Genomic DNA, 23,163 nt, shown 5'->3' with positions numbered 1-23,163 from the left:
AATTCAAAAGACCTACAGACCTTTAGCCTCCAGAAGGCTAGAATGTAAGGCCCTCTACTACAATGATACAGACCTTTCCTACCAGGCTACCTTCTTGTTAATTTCCACTCATATTCAAGAGTGTCATTAGTAAACACCCATTATTTCTTCAGCAATCACAGAAGCTGGTTTAGCAGAAAAGTAGTGTTATGAAATCATTCAGAATACTTTAACAACTGGTTTGAAACAAATTGAGAGACGCTATAGCATGCTGAAGGCAACTGCTGGCCCAAAGTCCACTCTTTGTCAATCAACAACACCAAAGGCAGGTAACCCAGTATGCCCTTAGCAACTGACAAGTATTGGGTTTTGCAATCCATATAATAAAAACTAAACAAGCCTTGTCTTTAAAACATCACTTGTCTTAAAAATAATAATAATAATTATTATTATTATTAATAATAATATAATTACCATTAAATCCAAGGAAAACGTAAAGGAGCTGCTTCTTAATTCTTATGAATTTTTCCTTACTTGGGCACCTCTTTTAATGCCCATGAAGGCAGCAAAATCTAGTTTCAAACCTAAGTCCCTTATTTAGTTCAGTTTGTCTTGAATACTCTCATGCTGCAAAGCAATCAATAAAATTCAGCAACCTTCTGTGCCATGGGTTTTTTCAGCCTTTTGGAGACTGAAATAAATTTTTCTTCCTACTAGCCTCATGAAGAGGTTCAGAAAATAGCCCTGAGATAATTTGTTAGCTGTAACTAATCTGACACAGTGGCAGTACAGTGGCTTCCAGATCATTTAACCTGTTATCAACCTTCTGAAGCTGAAGAAGTACTAAGGGATGAGAATAACCAGTAGGATACACATGTTAATGAACTTTAGGTTATGAAAGTGATTGAATTTGTAGCAAAAGGTGTGCACTATGACAGCTGTCTTTTTTGCGTAAAGGGGCACAAAGTAAAACTTCTCCCATCCTCCTTCTGCTGTTTAGGATATTACTGTCTACTGCACAGGTCCTTTGATGCTTTTATCTCTTCATAAAAAACTGAAACTGTCTCCATTATGATGAAACATACCTTTGCCTCTTTTTGTCAAAAGTAACTATATATTTTTTCTGTATTTGTCATGCGGCTTTGCTAAAAGAGCTTGCAGATACGAAAAATTATATAATAAGATATAATTAATTATATAATAATATATATAAATTATATTATATTATATAGACTCATAAAGCACAACATCAGTATATAATACAGAACACAGATATATGGAATATTTGCATCACTGATAAATAACCTAGCACTCAATGCACTCTTCTCTTAAATTACTTTCTCTGGAGATTGGTCTTCCACTTGCTCTACATTACTCTAAGCTGAAATCCTTTTTCAGAGTAGCAAAATAAATGAGAATTTCAATCCTCTCAAATGAGGTCTTAAGTTTGCACATGATCCCACAAATACACTAAGCAGGATTTAGACGTTGTTTTTCCTAAAAATAATTACTTTCAGGTAGCCTTCTAAAACCTAAATTTGTTATTTTCTTAAAATAAAGGTGTTAATCAGACACATATAATGCATATAAAGGCAGTTCACATCCAGATAACAACAACAACAAAAAATCAACTAACAGAAACTATCTAACAATTGTACAAGTTAGGGACAAGGCTACTGAAAGAATTGAAAAAGTCTGTTCTTTAAAGTAAAGTAAAGAAAAAAATCAAGGACGACAAAAATATGGATATTTTTTTTAATTTCAGAAAGTATATTATAAATTGGCCAATAATTATTTTTGTTAGAGTGTCAAGGTCGTAAATTACTGGCAAACCTGAAAAACCACTAATGTGTCAGTAAATGTACAGACTACATTGTACACAAAGATTTTAGATATGGTAAATAGATATATTAATTAAAACAAGTGTCCTTATAATTTATTGGTAATTGTATGGGACTATTAACGATAGCAATCATTTAACAAACCAGACTGGAGCTGAGCAGGAGGACACAGGCTTCATCTAATTTAATAGAAGTTCCTCTCTACTGTCATTCACAATTATTTTTCCATTCATCTTTCAACTCTCAATTGCTCCTTGCTAAATCTATATGCATTTCCCATGATATGCTCATGAAACGTAACTCTAACATTCTAGGCTTCTTCAAAAGTAGACCTCCTAGGGAAACCCTTTAGGACTTCATGAATATGAACTTTGTCCTTGCTTTTGTGTTCTTCCCCACTATAACACTTTATTGTAGCTGAAGTTTGACCTATGAACTTTCTATAGCAAAGATGGTGATTTTTCCACAAGACAGCTGGTTTATTGCAGGTGCCATAAAGTGATGAAGAGAAATTAACTCTGCCTTGGAAATTCTACCTCATTATCACTGTGAAAGGCAAAATGACGATTGCTTTCTTTCACCTTCTCTACTACTGTCATTCAAACATGTTTTAAAATCTGCCAAATGAAATGGCACAGACACCTAGCTACCACAGTTCTTTGTAACAGATGGGGAGAAACAGACATCTGAACAGAAGCCTTCACTGGTTAACATGGCTTTGCAACCATGCATCCCACAAAGTAGTTGTCACTGGTTCACTTCTCTCTGCTACTGTGTGTGGAGAAATCTGCTTTCATCTCCCTCACTATCCCACGCTTCTCCTGTGTGGGACAATGAACTGGACTAGGGTAGAACAGCTACCTGCCTTCAGGCAAAAGTCTCAGTGAAATAAATATATTATTTTAAAAAGAAAGAAAAATATTCATAGATATCAGTTGATCAAAATTGTTGAAGCCACATGGCTAATGCCAGATCTGAATTTTCTACAAGTAGGCATTTGTTCTTCAGTTTTACAAGTTACTGTAAGTACCAGGAATCCATTTGCACTATCACTTCCATTCAAACATAGTTTATGTTTTCCAGACTTCTGAGAAGATATAACCTGCCATAAATTACTTAAAATCTTAAGTCAAACCATCTAATGAGAATGCTTGTTGAAAAACAATACATCTTCTTCACACAATATTTAAAAAGAGCTCGCTTAGTGTCCTGGGTTGAAGTATATTCTATCACCATCTTCATGAACTGTTGAAACCAGGTGAGGCAGTGCTCCCTGCCTCCTCCACTCTGGCTTATCTTCTGTTAATGGGCCCATCAGCACCTTTGCTACACAGCTCACAGATAACCCCCTCCTGGACTACCTCCTGTTAGTGGGCCCATCAGGCCTTATCACGTGACTCACCATCCCATTGTGAGATGCTCTGCCCAGAGGGAGAAACCAAGCATTCCAGCCTGGATATAAGCTGAGACTCTGAACACCAGAGGGGCGCTTACCCACTGGATTCCCAGAGGACCCGAGCTACCAGACCTTTCTACAGGATCATTGCTTCAGGAAGACCACCTCATCTGGACTGCTTCCATCACTAGGCTCAGGTTGTATTCTGACTCTGTCAGTGGTCTTTTGTATTATTGCATCTATTTTATTTTACTTTCTTTCCTTTTTTCCTATTAAATTGTATCTCTGACTTGGAGCCTCTTTTTTATTTTGCCTTCAAACTACTACACTTAGAATATTAGAATATTTCAGTTAGATTCAAGATGTACATGTGGTTATTGCCTAGTCCATTGTTCCTGCACTGGATCTGTCTTGTCTTTGAGTGCCAGCTGTGCTTACAGTCTCACTGAAACAAGACTTCTTGACACTGTTTCCACTGAAACTTCTGGATGGAGGTGGCTACCCCATCTCAGCATGCTTTCTGCAGCTGACACATAATAAATCACAAATAGGAACATAAAAATTAGAGTTACCAGAAAATCCCATTAAAATAACTAATCTTACTGTTTCTCCACAACTTGTAAACATGGGTCACTACAGCCACAGCACCCCTCCAATCTTTCTTCAGTTCACACTTCTCTCTAGCAAATGTTTACCCAACTTCTGCAGGTCACACTCCATGAAGGTGGACTCCTGCCCATCGCGTGTGTGTCTGTGCGATTGTTACTGTTCAATCAGAATGATTTTCTTATCCAAGCTGAATCTGATCTCCCTTCATTTTCCAAAATTGGACTTAGGTGACTCCATGGCTTTCAATTAATTTTTTCCTCCATTTAAAAAAATGTATGCCTAAGCTTCAGTAGTAGCCATGAATCCAACTACTCTGGTTGTTCTATCTTTGAGGAAAAGAATTTGTGACCTCTGAGCTTGGGAGTAGCCATAGCCCCAGGAAAAGTCACTAAAGACAGTCATTTTAGTATCTTTGTAGATGCATAAAATCTGCCATTGAGGTCCCAGTGATGCAAAACCTCCAGTGGTAGAATTGCAGTGAGAAGCCTACAAGGAAAAGTACCCTTCCTGCAGGCACTAGATGCAGGGCATAAGTCAATGCTCAAAGTGATGGAGCAATGCTGCTTGCACATGTTTGCAAGCTCAAACAATAGGTGTTGGCTTTCTTTACCTGGGCAAATTTCCCTTGCTCCTGGCAAAGTGACTCACAATATGCAGTTTTGAACAGGTTACATGAAGTGCTTGAAATACACTAAACAGAAGAGCTGACAAGAAACAAACTCTAATTATACACTTGTGTGGCAGCCTTCAGGCAAAATACACTTGTGTGGCAGTCTTCAGACTAAATGTAGAGATTGCAGCAATCCAGTAAGAGATTTTCACAAGTGCACATTTACATCTATTTTATTTGCTGGTGTGATTTTCTTCTAAACTTTTAATATACTTTAACAGACCTGTCCATGGTTCATTCTTGCCACCCTCCTATTATTAAGCATCAGGATACTACCGAAATCTGACTGGACAGGGAGCAGACTCAGGGCTTGTGTGATTGATGACATTGCAATCCAAAAATTTCATGTGTGCCAGCCATATCTCACAATAAAGTCCGCAAAAAGGGAAGAAAATGAAAAAAAGCAGCAACTGCATACTCCAGATGTCCATGACTGGATATGAATATCCAAGAGAAACTACAGTCTGGTGACCTGATTTTTGCAAGTGTGCAACGGAACAAATAACCAGTCTCTCTTGTATCCCTTACCTTGTTTCTCTCTGAGAAAAGCCCTCACAACAACAACAACAAAAAAACCAATACAAACCCAAGCAAACAAAAAATGCAAACCAAAAACCCAAAGCAAAAGAAACACAAGACTAATCCAATCTAACCAACAAAAAAACCTCCACCCTGAAAGAACCGGCCACAGTCTGCACAATTTACAATTTCTTTAATCTCAAAGTTATTTTAATTCTCTACCTTAAAAGCTGCATGGAACATATATCTGTGAAGTGTCTCTTTCATTAACTAAATTCTTTGATCTGGGTGACTGAAACACTTTATTGTTCATTTTCACACTGTAGACTTAACAACTCACAATTTACAAATGGACAGAAAACTCATAAGTAGTTTCAGATTATAATGCTTGTAGCAAACACACACGGCTGAACAGCTTAGCAGCCCCACCTTAAATAATACCATTTAAATGAGAGAAAAACACCTGGTTCTCAGAAGGGAGGAAAAAAAACACCCCAACCAAAAAAAACCCCTAAAGCACTCCAAAACCGATAAACAGAAAGTTGTGTTCCCTCTACTCTCAAGACTTTGACTAGATAATAATAGACAATTAAAAGCCAGAAGTGCATTTATGTCAGAATGAAGCAGCAGAAAAACTGAAAGCTAAAAACAAAACAGTGGAAAGAAGCAGCATGATTCATAATAGAAATCATGCTCTGTCTCAGTCCAGTTATGCATTTTATAGGGTAGAAATGCTCATGCGAGCCCTTTCACAAGCCTGTAGTAATGTAAGAAATTTCTTGGAACTTAAAGATGTTTACATTCATGCAGACGGCAAGTCAGCTGACTACTGTAGGAAAAAGAAGAGCTGAAGATTTAATTAATTCAGATAAAGATGTTACTTACCTCTATTTTGGCCGAGATGAACAAAATAGTAAAGAAAATATTGAAATAATCTAAAACTCCAGAAAAAAACCTGATAGCTTTACAGACTACTTATTATTTGGGAAAGTTTTATCATGGATGAAATCAGAGGCACTCTCCTAGAGATAATTTGTTTTCACCTAAATCAGATTAACTTAAATTAGCGGAAAACAGTCATTACTACAGAAGTTTGTAATATATGGATAGCAGTTATAACTAACTGACACAGTTTCAGGAACATGTGGAACATATTATTGCACTGCAAAAATTCTAGAGGTCAGAAATAAACTTTTCTACCATAAACAAAATTCCTTTTCTTCCCCTCACAATAAAGAGAGACAGAATCTCTTTGGGAACTTTGCCAAGGCCAAAAATACTTAAGAACCACAGGCCACAGCACAAGCCAAGGATCTCTGCTTTTCCAAGCTGAGGGGTACAAGTTTCTACACCTTTATTATGTGAAAAAAAAAGCACTTGAAGTGAAGTCTCTGAACAATAGCAAGGACAGTCTGGCTTCAGCACTAAATTAATGTCTTGCCTATGTTTCCACTGTGGTGAAGGGCAGCAGTAGATTGAAGGAGAAACTGCCCAGGTAGCTGAAAAAGCACCAGATGAGGAAACAAGCTCTTTCCCAGCCCAGACTTCTGGATATGTAAAGAAAAATTTGCATTTATAGCTCATCCTAGTTATCAAAATTGCTAGTGGAACTAAATAATGCTGGTCACAGACAAGGAGTAGCAGAAAAACAAAGCCCAAACCACTATCAGCAATTCCTAAATAGACGATTGATGCATGCTCCTACATTAAATATGTCCTCTCTTAAACATCTCTTTTGAAAAAAGTACTTCGCAAACAAATATTGGTCTGTTTGGCAAAGTTCTAAAAACGTGCTTTGCTTTTCAGGTTTGTAATACAGACACATCATACAACATACAAAGCATTTGGAAACTTAGTTAATTTCTTACAACAGTGTTTATGCCCAGAGATGTATCTGTTGCTGAGAGCAAAGAATTTCTATCAATCTAGCAAGAAAGTACACTTCAAAGCTGACTGAACAAGTTTTTAATAGTCAGCTCTGTGGTGGATAGAAATACCTTATGATTTCACACACAAGATAAAGTAATTTCAAAACCCCCATGGAGCATGTTTTATTTGTTCTTGGTGTTAGTCAGTTCTGAAATATATTCACATACAGCAGGTCTGAACTACTGACAGGAAGGGAAAAACATACAATAAAATGTTGAAGGTTTTATTTACCTTTTTATATGTTTTCTCTTCATTTGGCTTTCCAGCAGTAACATCTCCGTTTTCGGTAACAGACGACATCTAACAACAGAAGCTTAAGTTATGAAGAAGGTATTTGCTTCACAAAAGTAATTTTTCCGAAAAATCATATAATTTATTATCCATTTTTGCTAAATTCAAACTTTTCAGAGGACAGCACACTACCAAGATCAATGACATATCTAGGATATTCCCATAACTATTTTCCACACATACTAAAAGGACAGCCCTGGCCCAGGAATATGTCCAGCATATGACTGAATCTACATGACTCTTTCTTTTCCCCACACTAGTATGCAGTGAAATCTTGCTCCTCAGCCTACTACATGAGATGTTCTTGAAAGGGCAAAACTATGATACTTGTGAGCCAGATATTCAGTGGCATGTCTCAGCAGTCTAAGGTCCTTGGCTGCTTCAGTATGCTCTATCTCCTTAAACTAACAAGGCGATCACAGAATCACACTGAATTACAGAATATTCTGAGTTGAAGGGACCTACAAAGATCACTGAGTCCAATTCTTAATTGAATGGCCCATACATGGATCAAAGCCACAGCCTTGGCATTATTAGCATTGTGCCCTAACTATTTGACAGTACGTCTTATCACAGCTGTAAAGCCATTCTAGACCAACAATAAACGACTAAGATAGAGATCACCTTGGTCAAACACCCTGAGTTTGTCTGCCAAAGGCAGAATGACATGGTTTAAAATAATTCTAGGTTTTACCAATACTTTCATGACAGAATTATACTTACTCTTACAAACAAAAGGACGGGTCATCTGGAGCTGAGAGTGAAGATCAAGCCATTCATCGGTGGTGTTAAATGTCTTCCACAACCTTTTATTAGAAAAACCTCTCATCACTATGCCTTTAAAAATTTCCATATCACAGAATAGCTGTAGATTTCCTTTTACTACTGTTCTTCAGCTCAAGCAAGCATTCAGCTACAAGTGGTGCTTTTCAAGAATCATGTCAAATAATTTGCTTACTATACTTAGAACTTACTGTACTTAGAACATACTATAACTTGGTTAATATACTTAGAAACTAGTAGTATTACACAGGAGGGATCAGTGCAGAATCATTCCTTTTCGCCCTAGACATTTCACCCCTGTGGCACAAGCAACTCTAGAATAAAACATTTATGTAAAGCAATACACATACATGTTCTAAAGTGTTGTGTAATTACATGCGTAATCTTATAGCCTTACAATCTCCAATCACTTATAAGAAATAGCTGTGATGGTTTGGAAGACAGCACATTGAAAAGTCACAGATAACAAATAAAAATCTCATGATACCTCAAATGAGAGTAAAATCACATTCTGTCCTTAAGCAGTACAAATAACATCTTGGACAAAACTAAAAATTTGTTTTAAAAAAGTATTCTCAGGCCTCATTCACTGCTTTTAATTTTCCATTAATCTGAAGAATATACTTAACACTACCAAGGAACCTTTTAATAAAAGGTTTTAAAAGAAGCACCTGAGGGGGAAGGAAAAAAAAAAAAAAAAAAAAAAAAAAAAAAAAAAAAAAAAAAAAAAAAAAAAGCAGTGGGAGGGGGTGGAACCATAACAAATAGAAACCTGGGAGTTTCTGAGAAGAAAACAATGCCTCCTTAGAAAAACACACTTCTTACATTACATCAGTATTTTCCTCCTGCAGCTAACTGCATTCTTCACTGTAGCCTCTATATAGGTAATGTTTCTTAATCAGTAATTCCTTCATTTGGATGTGCATTAGCAGTCTCCTATACATTGAACTCCTGCTTAAAGGCAATTACTTGGTTTTTATAGCTTTTAAAATTGTATGTAGTTCATCTCACTCACCTGTATTCACACATTTAATATTAACATTCACCCATGCTTACAACTCTATCAGTACACAAACAAATGCATCAAGAACTTGCCAAAACAGTTTTTTTAAGGAAAGGAAATGTCATTTTAATCACTATAGAAGACTTTTAAAATAACTGATCACTGGATTAAAACATCAATCCCCACCCAAGCTGCTGTTCTCCACACACCTCCCAAGACTAATTGATACAATATGATGTTCTACTAGACACAAAACTTCCTAAATTATGAGCACACAGACTCAGCAAAAGCCAAACATAAATGCAACATGGGAGCTTTCTTTCAGTAAGTTAGCTGAAGAAAGTACTCATGCTAGACATGGGAGAAAAGCTTGGGTTTTTTTCCCAGCATAGACAGACAAATTCTTCAAAAACTCTTCACTCATATACCCCTGCAATGCTAGGAATGATAGGAAAACAGACAATGAGCGACCAAGTTCAGTAACTACCAAGTATAAAAACTCACACAATAAAGAAGGTAAATTTTTCCTGAATGTGTCAGTTTCTTTCTTGAAGGCATCTAGAATAGAATTATTTTGGTTCTCATCTTTTGAGAAACAGAACACACAGCTCTATTTTAACCATGGCTGTGTCAAACAACTTTCAAAATCTGTGCTGTGACAACCATCTCTTGTTCCATGCTAACAATTTTTTGCAAAGCAAGTATGACTTTGTGTGTTTTCTTCCCGCCCTAGAGCTACTGAAGTAGCACATGGTGACTTTTCACATGCTTTATAATATGCAGAGCATCACATGCTTTATAATATGCAGAGCAACAGCTCCTGTCTCAGTTCCGATGAAGTTTTACAGTACAAAGACAGGTCACAACTTACAGTCTTGGACTCACTTCCAGGCTAAGCTACAATTATTTATTTTCTTGTTACCATAGCAGGAAACTACTGTAGCTAAAGCACTGAATCTCTCTCTACATACCTGACAAAGGATAAGCTCACAATAAAATAAGACGTGGGGTAGGGGTGTGTAGCGGAAGAAAACACTTAGTTTCAAACATACTGCAGTGTGCTGACTTTGGCCGGGATAAAGTTAATTTTCTTCACAGTAGCTAGTGTGGGGTTATGTTTTAGATTTGTGCTGGAAACAGTGTGGATAATACAGGGATGTTTTCCACTCTTGCATAGTGTTTACGCAGCATCAAGACCTTGCGGTGCCCTGCCAGTGAGTGGGCTGGGGGATGCACAGGGAGCTGGGAGAGAACACTGCCAGGACAGATGAACCCAGGTGACCATATGGCATCATGCACAGCACATAGAGAAAGAAGGAAGGGAGGATGTTTTCCTTCCCGAGTCACCATTAGGTGTGATAGGGCCCTGCTTTCCCAATTTTTAGGAACGGCTGAACAGCTTCCTGCCCATGAATGGTGCATGAATTCATTGTTTTGCCTTGCTTGCATGAACAGCTTTTGATGTACCTGTTAAACAGTCTCTATCTCCACCCCTGAGTTTTCTCACTTTTACCGTTTTGATTCTTTCCCCCAGGCCATCAGGGAGTAGTGAGTGAGCCAGTGGGCAGGGCTCAATGGCTAGCTGGGCTTAAGCCATGAGTGAAAAATGGCTGTAAAGATCTCCCCTTTAGCTTCCTAGATGCTATCCTAACTGACAACAAAGAAAGAGAAACATTAAAGTACAGTAGGAATTTAAAGAGTATTTTTCCCAAATACTCTTGAAGAATCAAGATTTTGGTCACAAACCTTATGTGCAACAAAAACTACTGTGACATGTACAGTTCTTGAAACACAAGTTTACAGCCTTCAGTTCCAGCCTTCTGCTCTGAACACCTCTTCGTCCTAAATGCAGGCTTTAAAAAAATCACATCTATACAATATATGATTCAGGGGAAAAAAAAGAAAAAAAAAAAAAAAAAAAAGAAAAAAAAAAAAGTGTTTCACAGGTTAGTTTCTCACACTAGAATCACAGAACCACATGCTTCTTAACTAACACAAACTGCAATTTCCATCACTCTGGGGGAGAAGGGCCATATGCAATTTCCCCTATAGCTACAGGGACACCTTTTAAATTTCTCTGATCAGCCAGAAGCCCACAATGTCAACACAACCCTGCCCACCATACAGCTGGCATTTTGAGAACTGAGACGACAGTCAGCAAATGTGAGCTTCCTACCCAGCTTTGACTTCTTGTTCTTGAATTTTTAATTCCATGTTCATTATATAGCCAAAATTTATCTTTTACTAACAGCATAAGGTATTCATTTATCCAGATTATAAATAACTATCGGTTTTTACACAACCTTAGTTGCTGAGGTCCTGCTCACAAGAAGAAGTATTCCTACTTACACCTGAATGGCCTCTCAGTTCAATTTCAAGTTAACTTTAGAACTGCCAACAACTTCAGTGAAAGCCACCATCCATGAAAAATGCTATTGCTAGATTCCTACAGGCCCACATATTAGTTCATTCAACCAAAAATCAGTTATGCTTTCTTTCCATTATCATGAAAACAAAAAAAAAATTTGGGGGGGGGATTGCATTCTTAGCAAATTTAGATAATTTTCTTAAACAAATCCTTCTTTCAAAGCACTAATAAAACATGTTGTTGAGGAACCACACTCCAGATAACAGCTATGTAGCTTTTAACTACATGTACTGCCTTGTTCTGATTGATAGTTAAAACTGAAACATTCTTCCTAACTTTTAAAACAGACCCTGGGTGCACTGCTGTAAGGCTTCTGCAGTGAGTTAGAAACATCATGCAAAAGAAAACATATTTATAACTTCTCACAGGTGTAATCTTTAATTTTAAATATGAGGAGTAAAAAGCAAGGCAAAACAAGATTAAATGAAACTTTAAATTTTCCAGTGGGCAGAAGGAGAATACTGGAAATTAAAGAATACAAGAAACAATTATGCATGTTTAAGAGTAATAATATACAAGTAAAATAGATGGTATGGTGCAGACTTTTGGAGTTTGGGGTTTTTTTGGCAAGTGAACGCATTGGGGTGGAATACCCAGTTTTGGACTCAATCCACAAACTTCGTTCTCATAGTTCCATACATTTCAGATTACCCGTTTATTTAGTTGTTTCTTAATTCTTGAACAGTTCTCTTCTGCCAGGAGGACACAAAATCCTCAGAATATGGCAGGTGCCTTCTCAGAAAAGCACAAAGGAACTTATATTAAATTCATACCAATGATACTAACTCAGAACCAGACAAAAAAAGATTATCAGAATAGTAATTTTATCTGTCCTAAGTAACTGGGAGTTTACACACCAAGACTGCATTCTTTCTTGATCACAGCTGTTTGTCAGCACAACACATAAGGATGTTGATAAGAATTTCTAGTCCTCCAAACAGGATTTATAGTGAACTACATTAAAAAGAATCATCAGGTCAAATTCCTTCATAGCTTCTGTCCCGTGTTACTACTTTGAAGCAGCATCTTCTAATATAACTATGAAAACAACGGTCATTTCATTACTGCAGAATTCACTTTTACTAATGAGATTTGTCCAGACATATTTTCCTTATGGCAGCTGTGAGAGTAGCTTTTAAAGTCAGTTCTTGAACTCACTGAAAGGACTTGCAGATCTATAAGGCAGCATTCCTCCACCAAACCACACTGGGGACTCAGACATACACTGCCAGATTTCAGCTCTAGTGTGAAGCTGGAGACATTTGTAACACAAAATTTTGCCATTAGGGGCAAATCTTCTAAGCCAAAAATGCTCTACGGTGGAAGAAATCCATGAACACATATTCATTAATGGAAAGCAACTCTTTTCATACTTGAACCCGAAAACCATTCATGGTATTTTTGGAGCTACCTGAAGGCAGCTCCAAGATAAAAAGGCACTATTAAAGCTAACTCCCCTGCTTCTTTGAAATTAGAAAGACTTGAGTTCATACCTTCTTCGGCACTGAACAGATTTCTCTTGCAGGTGATGCATTTATAAAAGTCTCCCTCCTGTCTGGATTCTCTGCCAACTAATACAATATGCACAACAGCACTGGATTTCCAAACTAGATCTCATCTTATCTTGTTTAATATTCCATGAATCTTCCTGGTACTCCGGACCACTGTCAAACCTAGTTGATAAACTTAGGTCAAACAAAACTGTCAACAGATTTTTTCCTATCCTCTCCAATAGAATTTGAACAGAAGGATTATTTTTCAGATTATTTGTAAATGAAGGGTTTTGGGACACAATAAACATCCTCTGACACACAAAAATTGCCTACATATATCTTGTTTCCACACAACCAAAGATATCAGCATACTATCAACATTATTTTCAGAAGGCGCAAGAGGCAAATGACTTGTTAGCTTCAGGTCAATAGTCAGGCTTATTTTGGTTTTATTATATTTTAGCTTCTTAAAGGAGCTTGTCTTCATGCTTTAAAACAATGCTGACTATAATTTTAATGGTTTAATTGCCTTCCTTCTGAGTTTACCAGACAATGAAGTGTGATGTTTAGGAACCTGCAAACATTGCTAGGCAGAGTGCCAATACACAGATCTAAACAAGTAAAAGGAAGCATAATTTAATTCACAGAGTAGTAAAAGAAACAACACATCAAAGATCCAACAGCTTTCTCAACAGTCATCACAAGCTAACCCCCTCTCCAAAAACCTTATGTCTTTTAATGTCAGAGAACATTTTTTATACATGAATGCTTGGCAGTTACATAGCCATCAAATAAAGATTGAGGTAATGTATGTAGCCAGTCAGTTACAATTCATGTCTCTATTTATATATAAATATATTTATATATTTAATAATATCCCAGACAGGATTTTATGGAATATATTCACTTTGTACCAGAAGGACACATAGACATCTAAGATCAAATCTGTATGCTTTCATATCTGAAATATCTGAGGAGTAAAAGATAATATATATATTTTAAACTGGTGTATCCTGAGAATGAAGTAAATGTTTACATGTTGCAATGGACTCAATAATCATTGAAAAATCATAAAAATTAAATCTGAAAAAAATCAGATTGAAAATCTGAAAGCATTTAATCCACCCAAACCCTGTAATGCCTGTCAACCTAATAAACCTCTACAGTCAACTGCTGTGACTTCACTCTTCACAGAACTACTGAAAGAGTTCTTCTGTCTTTCCAGGCATTACTGCAAAAGTAGAGCAAACTTTTTACTGCATCATAAATACCATGAACTTATGCCACTAAAAGAGTAATTTTTTAAAAATCTATCTTTTCTGTCTATCTGGCAGGGGAAAAAAAATTGTCTTATGAATTTAAAGAAGGAGGAGGGAAAAAGTAAAGAAAAATCTCAAACAATTAGGTTTGAAACCTTGTCAAGATCTCCCAACCCACAACTGATTATGGAAGTTTTAAGGGTGACTGAAAGTGAAATCTATGTAAAATTTGTGATAGTACTATTGTTGCACTTGTAAAAACTGGAAAATACCGTTCTTGTTAATTGGTACTAGGATGAACATTTGAGAGTGAACAGTTAAAAAATGCAGATCAGAAACTGTGCAGCCTGTGACACCTAACAAGAAAAGCCAACCAACCCACAAAAAACCAAAACAAAAAAAGCCCTGATTAGTCTACCTATTTGATTCCTTTTTTATTTTGCCCCAAAAATAAAAAAGAAGTAGTATGCAAAGTGATGAAATTCACAAATAAAACAAAAGGGAAAAAAAAAAAATCTCATCTTCCTCCTGGTCTTTGTAATACCATCAGGCCAGCACAAATGTTACAGAGAAAGCAGTGAGCAAAAACCAACACAAAACTGCCATTTAGACTGTTCATCTACTAAGTCACATCAGCCGTTCACACCACCTTTATTTACCTAGCTTTAATAACACACATTAGTTTCAGTGCCCTGCTAGATCTTTTCTTCTCTCAGCAACTAATCTGAGCACAATGCTAAGATTCTGATACTGTTAGATTTCTACAGTTGCCCTCCCCTCCTTTCTCCCCCCAGTTTCAGGAATATGGCATAGTACTTGGATGTCTTTTAAAAATGTCACAACAGGAGTAGTATTTTTTTTCTTTTAGTTTGGTGGCTGGATTTAAAAAGTAACTTACCATAATATTCATACTATAAAAAAACTATATGTTTATATTGTAATGCTTCGATTTACTGCAAGAAAGGTCAGATCATCTATCTTCCTCCTTTAGCTTTCAGTGGGGAAAAAAAATTAAAATGTAGAACTTCAGAAAACACCACCTCCATCAAAGTCTACAAATACTCAGAATTACATCTGATTACCCAGAAGATTTGACAGCCTACAAGAGTCCCTTCCTCTTCCATTTAAAGTGGGAGATAGTGCACTAACATGTTCTTCAAGGTGAAACACACTGTCATTTTAATATCCAAAGTCACAGAAACAGCCACAAAACATCACAAACTATAGATACAAATCATATCCTTCATTTCAAAAATAATCTGCTGTGATACTTTAAGATGGAAATTTTTTTACAACAATGCAAATAAAACTGAAAATTCATTGAAGGAACCAAAGTGTGGAAGTCCTTGGAAACATAGCATACTGTGCTCCTTCAACAAAGCATAAATTTTCATTTGTAACTTCTGTATTTTGTGAATTCTGCATGTGACAGATAACTTGCAAGGAAGAGGTGGGTTCAGCTTGCTTCCCCCTCCATGAATTTCCAAATTCAGGGCTTCATTCCAAGGGCCTTAAATCTATCTCACTCCTCTACTCCCTATTAGCCTACTCATCATTTACTGTCAACTATTGTGTCTTCTGCTCTCTCCAGAAGCACCTATGGATCTCTTACATCTTGCCAAACACCATCTCTAAAAGCAGAGCAAACTTTCTACTGTGTACTAGATGGTGTCAGTATCTTAATAACTAAGGGACTTTTCCAAATCAGTGACCTCAGATCAGCAATCAGGAAGAACAAACATTTGATCTCTGACATAATTGATGTCACATTGCATATCTTGCTGAAACTGTTAACAGGCGCTCTCTTCACAAAGTGAAACAGCTCCATTAACTTCTCATTAATTTGTAGCAGTTGGAAAGTATACAAAGCAGAAAGGCCTATTTGTACATAGCCAAAGAAGACTTCCCAATTGTTACTTATGTTTTCACAATTCTGACTTCATGTACCAACAACAGTACTTTTTAGAAGATTTGGCAAGCTTTCTATAAAGCCATGTAGAATTACAAATTAATAAAAATTGTCAAGATTGTAAAGTTCTTTGAAACAACTACAAGAAACATCTGCATGCTACGTACAGCAGTATGCAATATAAGTTAGGGTAGTACCACAGTGAAGGGCACAGTCTTGGCAAAGCCCAGAATCGGAGTTCTGCTCCTTTCCTTTGGTGACTTTGATATGGCAATGGACTATTGTTACTAACACACACCAGACACTGCACTTTGAGATAAAACCACAACAAAATGCATGCTGTCCAATAGAATACTGCAGCCCACTGAGACAAATGGAAAATAAAAGGCACAAGGAGAGGGAAAATTCTTCTACATTTGTCTTTGCTGGTACATGCAAAATAAAGTGACAGGAATCACGTAATACTGTGGTCATGATTTTTTGAAAGGAAAGCACAGCAAGCTGCTTCTGTCATATAAGCAGAAGGTAAGATCCATGGGGAATGAAATCTCATGTACAGCAAAAAGGAGATCAGTGTCAATGTCTAAAGGAATGACACAAACAGAGATGCAAACAATCCCACCTTGCTGGGTGGAGAATAGATATAAAAGAGGAATTTGGTCAATCCAAAAGCTTTAGTAATCTGAAACTCCAGAAATACTCATTTGAGAAAAGAAAAGTAGGCCAAGTGTACTTGGAGAAAATTAAGTATAAAAAAGAACAGACTGAACACGGAAGATAAAAAGCAGAAAAGCACAGGACAAGTTACTTTGATAAGAAACATGTTTGTAACAAGAACTTCACAATAGCTGCATTGCTCTAGTTTGAAACCTGTATCTTTTTACTCAGCCACATTTTTCCACCTCAAAAGGAGGTCAACCACACTCAAAACTGCTCTGCAAACATAACTTTACAACAGAGGCAAGAACAAAAAATGCTAATAGGGGTTCTTTGCTTTAAAGAACATTGAAACTTTTGGGTGGACAACACGAAAAAACTGTGGTTAAAATAATTTGCATGCACTAAAATGGTGGTGCAGTTTCTGCAGGTAACCCATAAATTATACACTATTGGGAATTATTTAGGCCATTGGAATATTAGCATGTAATTATTCACAACAAAGTTTGCAGAAGGATATGTCATGGAAACACTGAACTCAAAGCATGAGTGGATTATAATGATCTTCAAGTTCTCTACGCTTTCTTTCCCAGGTCCTGTGAGTGCAACTTTTGTACATATAGCTATTAATGAATGCTAGCTAAATTAAGCAGTCCAGCAGACAGATTATCTAAGAAATTAAATATTTTTAAATCCCATTTTTGTCTCCAATTGAGGGCCATTCTATACAGCTGCAAACAGACAGTTGAAGAGTGGAAGAGATTACCCTGGAGGATGTGAGAGGTAATATTTGAGATTCTTTTGATGGACTAGACAACTGTTTAAAAAGTAGTTGATACCGTCTTGAAGGAAGAAAAAGATCTGGTTACTGCCACGACTCTTCCTGGTTTCCACTGAATCACTATGTATCACTCAGACTGGATATCTGCAACAATTACAGCTTGTCCAAGCTGGGGCTACCGCGGTCCGACCTTCCAAGCACGCATTCCATAGTATCATTATTATGCACCAGTGCTACTCCTGCCCCAAGAGAACTCATCTAGACAATTAAACTTAAAAAAAAAAAAAAAAAAAAGTAACCTACCAAAGAATATTAACTCTAATGGAACTCCTTACAACAGCTTTGTTATAGTCACCCCTAAGATCAAAAAGAAACTTGGGAAGGAATGAGGAAGGTAATGAAAACTGTTAGACCTTTGATCCATGATGGAGGAGAGATCAATTGCCTCAGTTGCTTCAATCACTCACGTACTTTTGCATAACTTCAGAGTCACCAGCCCACTAGTGAAAATACCAGGAAACAAGACTGAGAAACAGATGGAAAGAAGCAGTGCCTGATGGGCCAGGTAACAGGACCCGAACTGAGTTCAACATTAGCTTGAGGGAAATAGAAATGCACGGCTAAGGTTAGGTTCCCAAATGTATATTCATACAGCAATTTGTATTTCAGCTGCTTAGCTTGTGTGAAAAATAAGGTCACTCAAGAAGAATGATAAAGATAGAATAATGATGTAAGCACCAAATTCAAAAGCTGTGTATAAGTTCAAGATAAGAGATACTCTAAGTTATTCTACTGAGTAACAAAATTGATTGCAACAAATTAACCCCCCCCCATACAATTTTCCTTCAGGAAAGCTAAAACCGTAATTAGTAGAAGTTTTCCTCGGACCCCTACATTTTAATTTTGGTTAGCATTTAATAGAAAGCTCACTTTACTCTTGAGAAGGATTTGAAAAAACTGTTTTGTACCAGCCTCAGCAGAGAACAAATCCTACATCACCAAAATTCCTTTGATTAAATTAAGAGTCCTCAGTTTCCTATAGAGGAGATGTTCCTCAGATACATTTCAGAAATCACTCACAAAGCTATAGAAAAGGACATTATTATACCATTCTATGAAATGCCCTATAAAGCACAAAAGCAGGAGTCTTCTTTGTTTAAAGGAGCTTTCTAACATATTTCTTTTTAAACCACAGAGAAAGCTTCATGGGAGAAAAGAACTATTTCAGAACCTGCATAGGACAAAAATCTCAAAAAACATAATTAATACAATAACATGATTTTCTGAAACCAGTTCAGTAAAGAATTGCTCAGCATGTAAGGAAATAATGCCATTTGTCAGAGTTCCTGTCACCAAACCGGGACAGATATTTTACAGCCACTAGAGTTGAACTGCAATACGGGAACCAAAAGAACTGTCAGAACTTTTATAAAGTTATTCCATTCTCCCACTGGAATGTGGCTGCTTAAATGCAAAGCTTACTACTGCCCTTATAAGGAACCATATATTTCTGTTGATGCCAAGATGATTTTTCACCTTTTCTTTTGTACACCTTTCATGTAACTTTTATGTATCCTCAGTATTCTTAGCATGCATACTTGTAATTCCTTAAGTCTGATAACCTACCACTGTCCTAGTATTCTGTTAGGCCAGGAGACCAAACATCCTAAAGGCCTCACAGCTGGAGGCTGGAAAACTCTACATTATCTTGGGAAACCAAGGTCCTCTCTAGAACATACCCTGTAAACTAGAGATCTGGCCTATCCAGGGGAGAATTCCGTGGATGGTGGAGTATCACACCATTCATCCAGGCCTCCTATTGGGGCATGCTTGTTAGATATGTTAATTTGTAAGGTCTTAAAACTGTATATGCGATCTATTGTGTGGGTGCATTGTGTCGCATTCCACCTGGGCAAAGTGGTACACCAATAAGGATCCTTATTAAAATACCAAGGTAAAAACCCCTTATCCCTTAACCATGTCTGGCTCTCAAATTTTTAAGACCAGGAAAAGGCATCAGTGTTCTCCAAGCCATGTCTTGGACAAACAGACCGGAATGGGCAAGTGACTACTTCTTTTTCCCAACAGGATGCTTTGGCACTCAGCTGAATTATGAGCACATCTGCACTGTAATATACAAATCCAAACCACATCAACACACATACCTACCCTACTAACATCAAGCAACATGAGGTATAACTTGGCAGGAAACATGCACAGTTGTTTTAAAGTATGGACACCTACTCACAGAATTTTTAATGGCAATACAAGTGTTTGCAAATAAACCTTTATATGTAGTTATTTCCAGCCAAATGACATAAGCAAATTGTTTTCCAGCAGTCGTCCACTTGCCAAACTAAATTGAAAATCCTGTCCCTGAACAATTTTGGCAGCAAGAAAGTAATACTAATTCATTACTAGATGTTTTTGCCAGTTCTGAAACACTGTATTATTATTCAGATGTTGTTTATACTTCACATATACTTGCACCACTTTGAACAAGCTAACAAACAACATAGAAGCACCACCACAGTCTCCCTCCCCAGGAACTTCTTTGCAAATGACTAGCTGGGTTTCCTTAAATAACCTAGCTGGAAATATTATGGGAAAATTCAAAATCTTAAGCTATCACTTTAAGTAAAGAACACATCTGCACATAAATTAGCCTTTTCAAGTTAAAAGTATCCATGTACATGTGAACATGACTTAAAACCAAAAGACAGCAACAACAGTAAGCAGTCGGTGATAGCTTTGTAGAAGATCCATAGAGAAGCTGACACCAGAACCCATAAGCACTTCCAAGAAAATGAGTGTGACTTTTCCCACAAAATAAAGGTCTCTGAATTCTTGAGAGGCTTAAATAAGAATCTCCTTCCTTTACACAAAAGCCCTTTGAAACAATATCTCTACCTCTCACTGCATCATTATAACTGGGTTGGAGGCATCATTATAATTAGGTTAGAAAAGACATCCAGTATTATCTGTAAGTCAGTTAACAGCCCACACCATAGTTTTCAAAAGGTAAAAAATACAGCTTTCAGCATTTAGGAAGAAAAAACCCACACCAATAATCAGTTTTTGCTCAACGTATACTGTTTTATGAATTGTTAACTAGAAAAATAACAAGATTCTGACAAGAATGGCTATGAATATTATAACATTCCACAGACGGAAGTGAAAAAACCCCACTAATTCAGTCAACGCGTTCTCCCAGGAACAGACTGTTCCAACAATTTAAGGTGTTCAAAGCCTATTTTATTATATTCCTTACCTGGCATTAATCTGCTGGAACATCTGATTAAATAAATTAAATACATTTTTCAGCCTATGATTTTACTGGCTATTGGATTGGGATTTTTTAGTCTGAGATGATCAGTATGCTTAACCACACATATTTTAAATATATTTACAGAAAATTGCCTTTCAAGAGTTATTGTTAACAGTGTGTAGCCCTTGAACCCCTCTGTTTTCTATCTTGTTCCCAGGAATAGGGAGCCTGATGATTAGCTATGCAAGAGAAAAGTGATATTCTTTAAAATTTCATTCTAGCTGGCTATGCTTTTACTTTATAGAAATAAATAGGTCTTCAGTTTTGCTTGCAATATGGCAGCATTATAAAACCACCAAGCCGTAGCCCAGCATTAGTAACTAAGGACTGCCAAATAAAGGACAAGAATAATGCTAGACAAGAGCCAGCCAGCCAGCCCTGACTGCTTACCCTTCATCATCACTCTAGCAGCAAGGATGGCCAGAGAACAGACAGATGGTCCCTTCACTGCAGGAACAGGTGCAGGTCATCAATGGTGATGGCGGCACAAACAATTTTCTTGCAGAGCACGGTGTTACTCAAGTGCTTGTAAAAGGCTTAAGAAAACCTTTAGTTTTAGATCAGCCAAAAACCTTAACTGGGGTTTATCAGCTCTGGCTGGTATGTGTGCCTGTGTGCGAGTTAGAAAGTGCACACGCAAAAGTGACAGAGAGGAAGGCTAGACATTAAGATGCCTCACAAGGCCAGTCTGAGGGTGTAATCACATTAAAAAAAGCTGCTGTTAACAAGCAGTGACTAATACTGGTCTGGCATAAAAGCTGAAGAAAACTGCCCATTATCCATATCTCCCTTCAAAGCAAAAGGTTTTCAGTAAAAAGCACTGGTTTGGAGATACAGGTCTGAGCTTGCAGTTTTTTCCAAGAGAATGAAGGAGTTGCTAGGTGATGGTGAAGTGAGGCTATGACAGAAAAAAGACACACAGAGTTAACACAGCAGCAGATGGCAAATCCACCTTCCCTCACAGGGGTAAGGTGGTAGTCAAGCAATGTTTTTTTGATTGATGCTTCTCTTGGGAGTTTCTTCAAATTGTATCAAAGACAGTTTGATTTTATAATTAACCTAACTAATTAGAAAAATGAATTTTATAGCTAATACTTGATATCTTGTTCTACCAAAAATAATGTTGGCAGAAATTTACAGCAGGTGCCCATTTCATACACCTGTCTCTGAAAAACCTCTTGCATCAATGGGCCTAGCAGGTCACAAACTTGGGTTTGGAGGGGTCTCCTTCCACACCATTGAATTATAGGTTGCACAGGTAATCTGGATAACAAATACAGCTCCCAAGAACTGACATGTATCAGGCTGTGGGGGCAGAAGGAGTCTCCAGGGGAATTTCATACCTGCGTGGCATGCATCTCTGAGGGTGTATACCTTTCCTTGCCCAGAAATCAGCCAAGGCTCCTGGAAGTCTCTGTCTCTCACTTTGTTTCCTTTGCACTGATTCTGTCCTCACAGCAAGAAGAAAACTAAATCTTGCTAAAAAGCATTCTTTCTTTTACTTTGGAGACTTTTATACGTAAAACAGACAGGAAGAGTGCAAGGGAGCACAGGAGCAATTTGGGATGGGAAAAACAGTAAAAACAAAGAACAAAAAGGGCAAGAAGGGAAGGGAGAGACTCAATAAGAGATTGTTCACAATGGAACTGGGAAGGAAGGAGGAATGGAAAGCAGTAGTTGGTGAAGAGCAAGGGAACCAAAGTAGAAGGAAAATACATGTTAACAGGAAACACATGTGTAGGAAATAATTTCCTTTCTGGTCTGCTAAAAACAGGCCTTTGGTGCCATTAAATTTGTATGGTCAAAAGGATGCTGAGGGAAGGGAAAAATATATTTAAGAAGTCAATAAAGAGCTGATAGTTATATTGTAAGAAAGAGAGCAAAGAAAACAAAATCTTTTCCTTTCTTTAATTGAGAAAAAAAAAGGCAAACCCCCCCAGGCATATTTTAATGCATCTCTGTGAGGAATACATCAAGTACAGCAATATTTGCAGATGGATCAATCTGAACTATTAACTTTATGCATAGCTTTGGCTAAAACAGAAGTAACAATACATATTGAAAAATTCAGCAAGATACTAAACACTGATTCTACTACAGTACATGCTGTCAATATTGGGAAACATCCTCATGAGCGGTTATTTCAAATATACTGATCTTCAGTAGAGATGCTAGTAAAGCATATTTTAAAACCCAGTCAGGCAACTAAGATTGAATTACTGTTCTCATTTGTGACGACCCTCCAAATGGTGATTTTCCAATCAAAAGAGACACACCTAGAAGTCTAG

The 23,163-nt window shown here is 37.1% G+C and overlaps 1 protein-coding gene across 2 annotated transcripts in view; it reads right to left on the bottom strand.

Annotated features, from left to right (window-relative positions):
• The window catches only part of PIP5K1B (phosphatidylinositol-4-phosphate 5-kinase type 1 beta), a 107,338-nt gene that overhangs the window by 61,535 nt on the left and 22,640 nt on the right, over positions 1 to 23,163 (bottom strand). Inside the window, exons 2-3 of one of the 2 annotated variants that reach the window (XM_066180775.1) lie at positions 7,958 to 8,040; positions 7,175 to 7,243 (exon numbers count right to left, since the gene is read on the bottom strand). In XM_066180775.1, the coding sequence (XP_066036872.1) occupies positions 7,175 to 7,243 (69 nt within the window). In that variant the 5' untranslated portion in view covers positions 7,958 to 8,040. Of the gene's footprint in view, positions 1 to 7,174; positions 7,244 to 7,957; positions 8,388 to 23,163 lie in introns of those variants that run through there. The other variant, XM_066180774.1, reaches the window with a different exon arrangement.

Source organism: Chamaea fasciata, unplaced genomic scaffold (assembly GCF_029207755.1).
Source record: "Chamaea fasciata isolate MVZ Bird 193981 ecotype frontalis unplaced genomic scaffold, bChaFas1.0.hap1 SCAF_4, whole genome shotgun sequence".
NCBI classification, from domain to species: domain Eukaryota; kingdom Metazoa; phylum Chordata; class Aves; order Passeriformes; family Sylviidae; genus Chamaea; species Chamaea fasciata.
The sequence above is the reverse complement of the archived record's forward strand: the minus strand, read 5'-3'. Positions and strand labels throughout refer to the sequence as shown.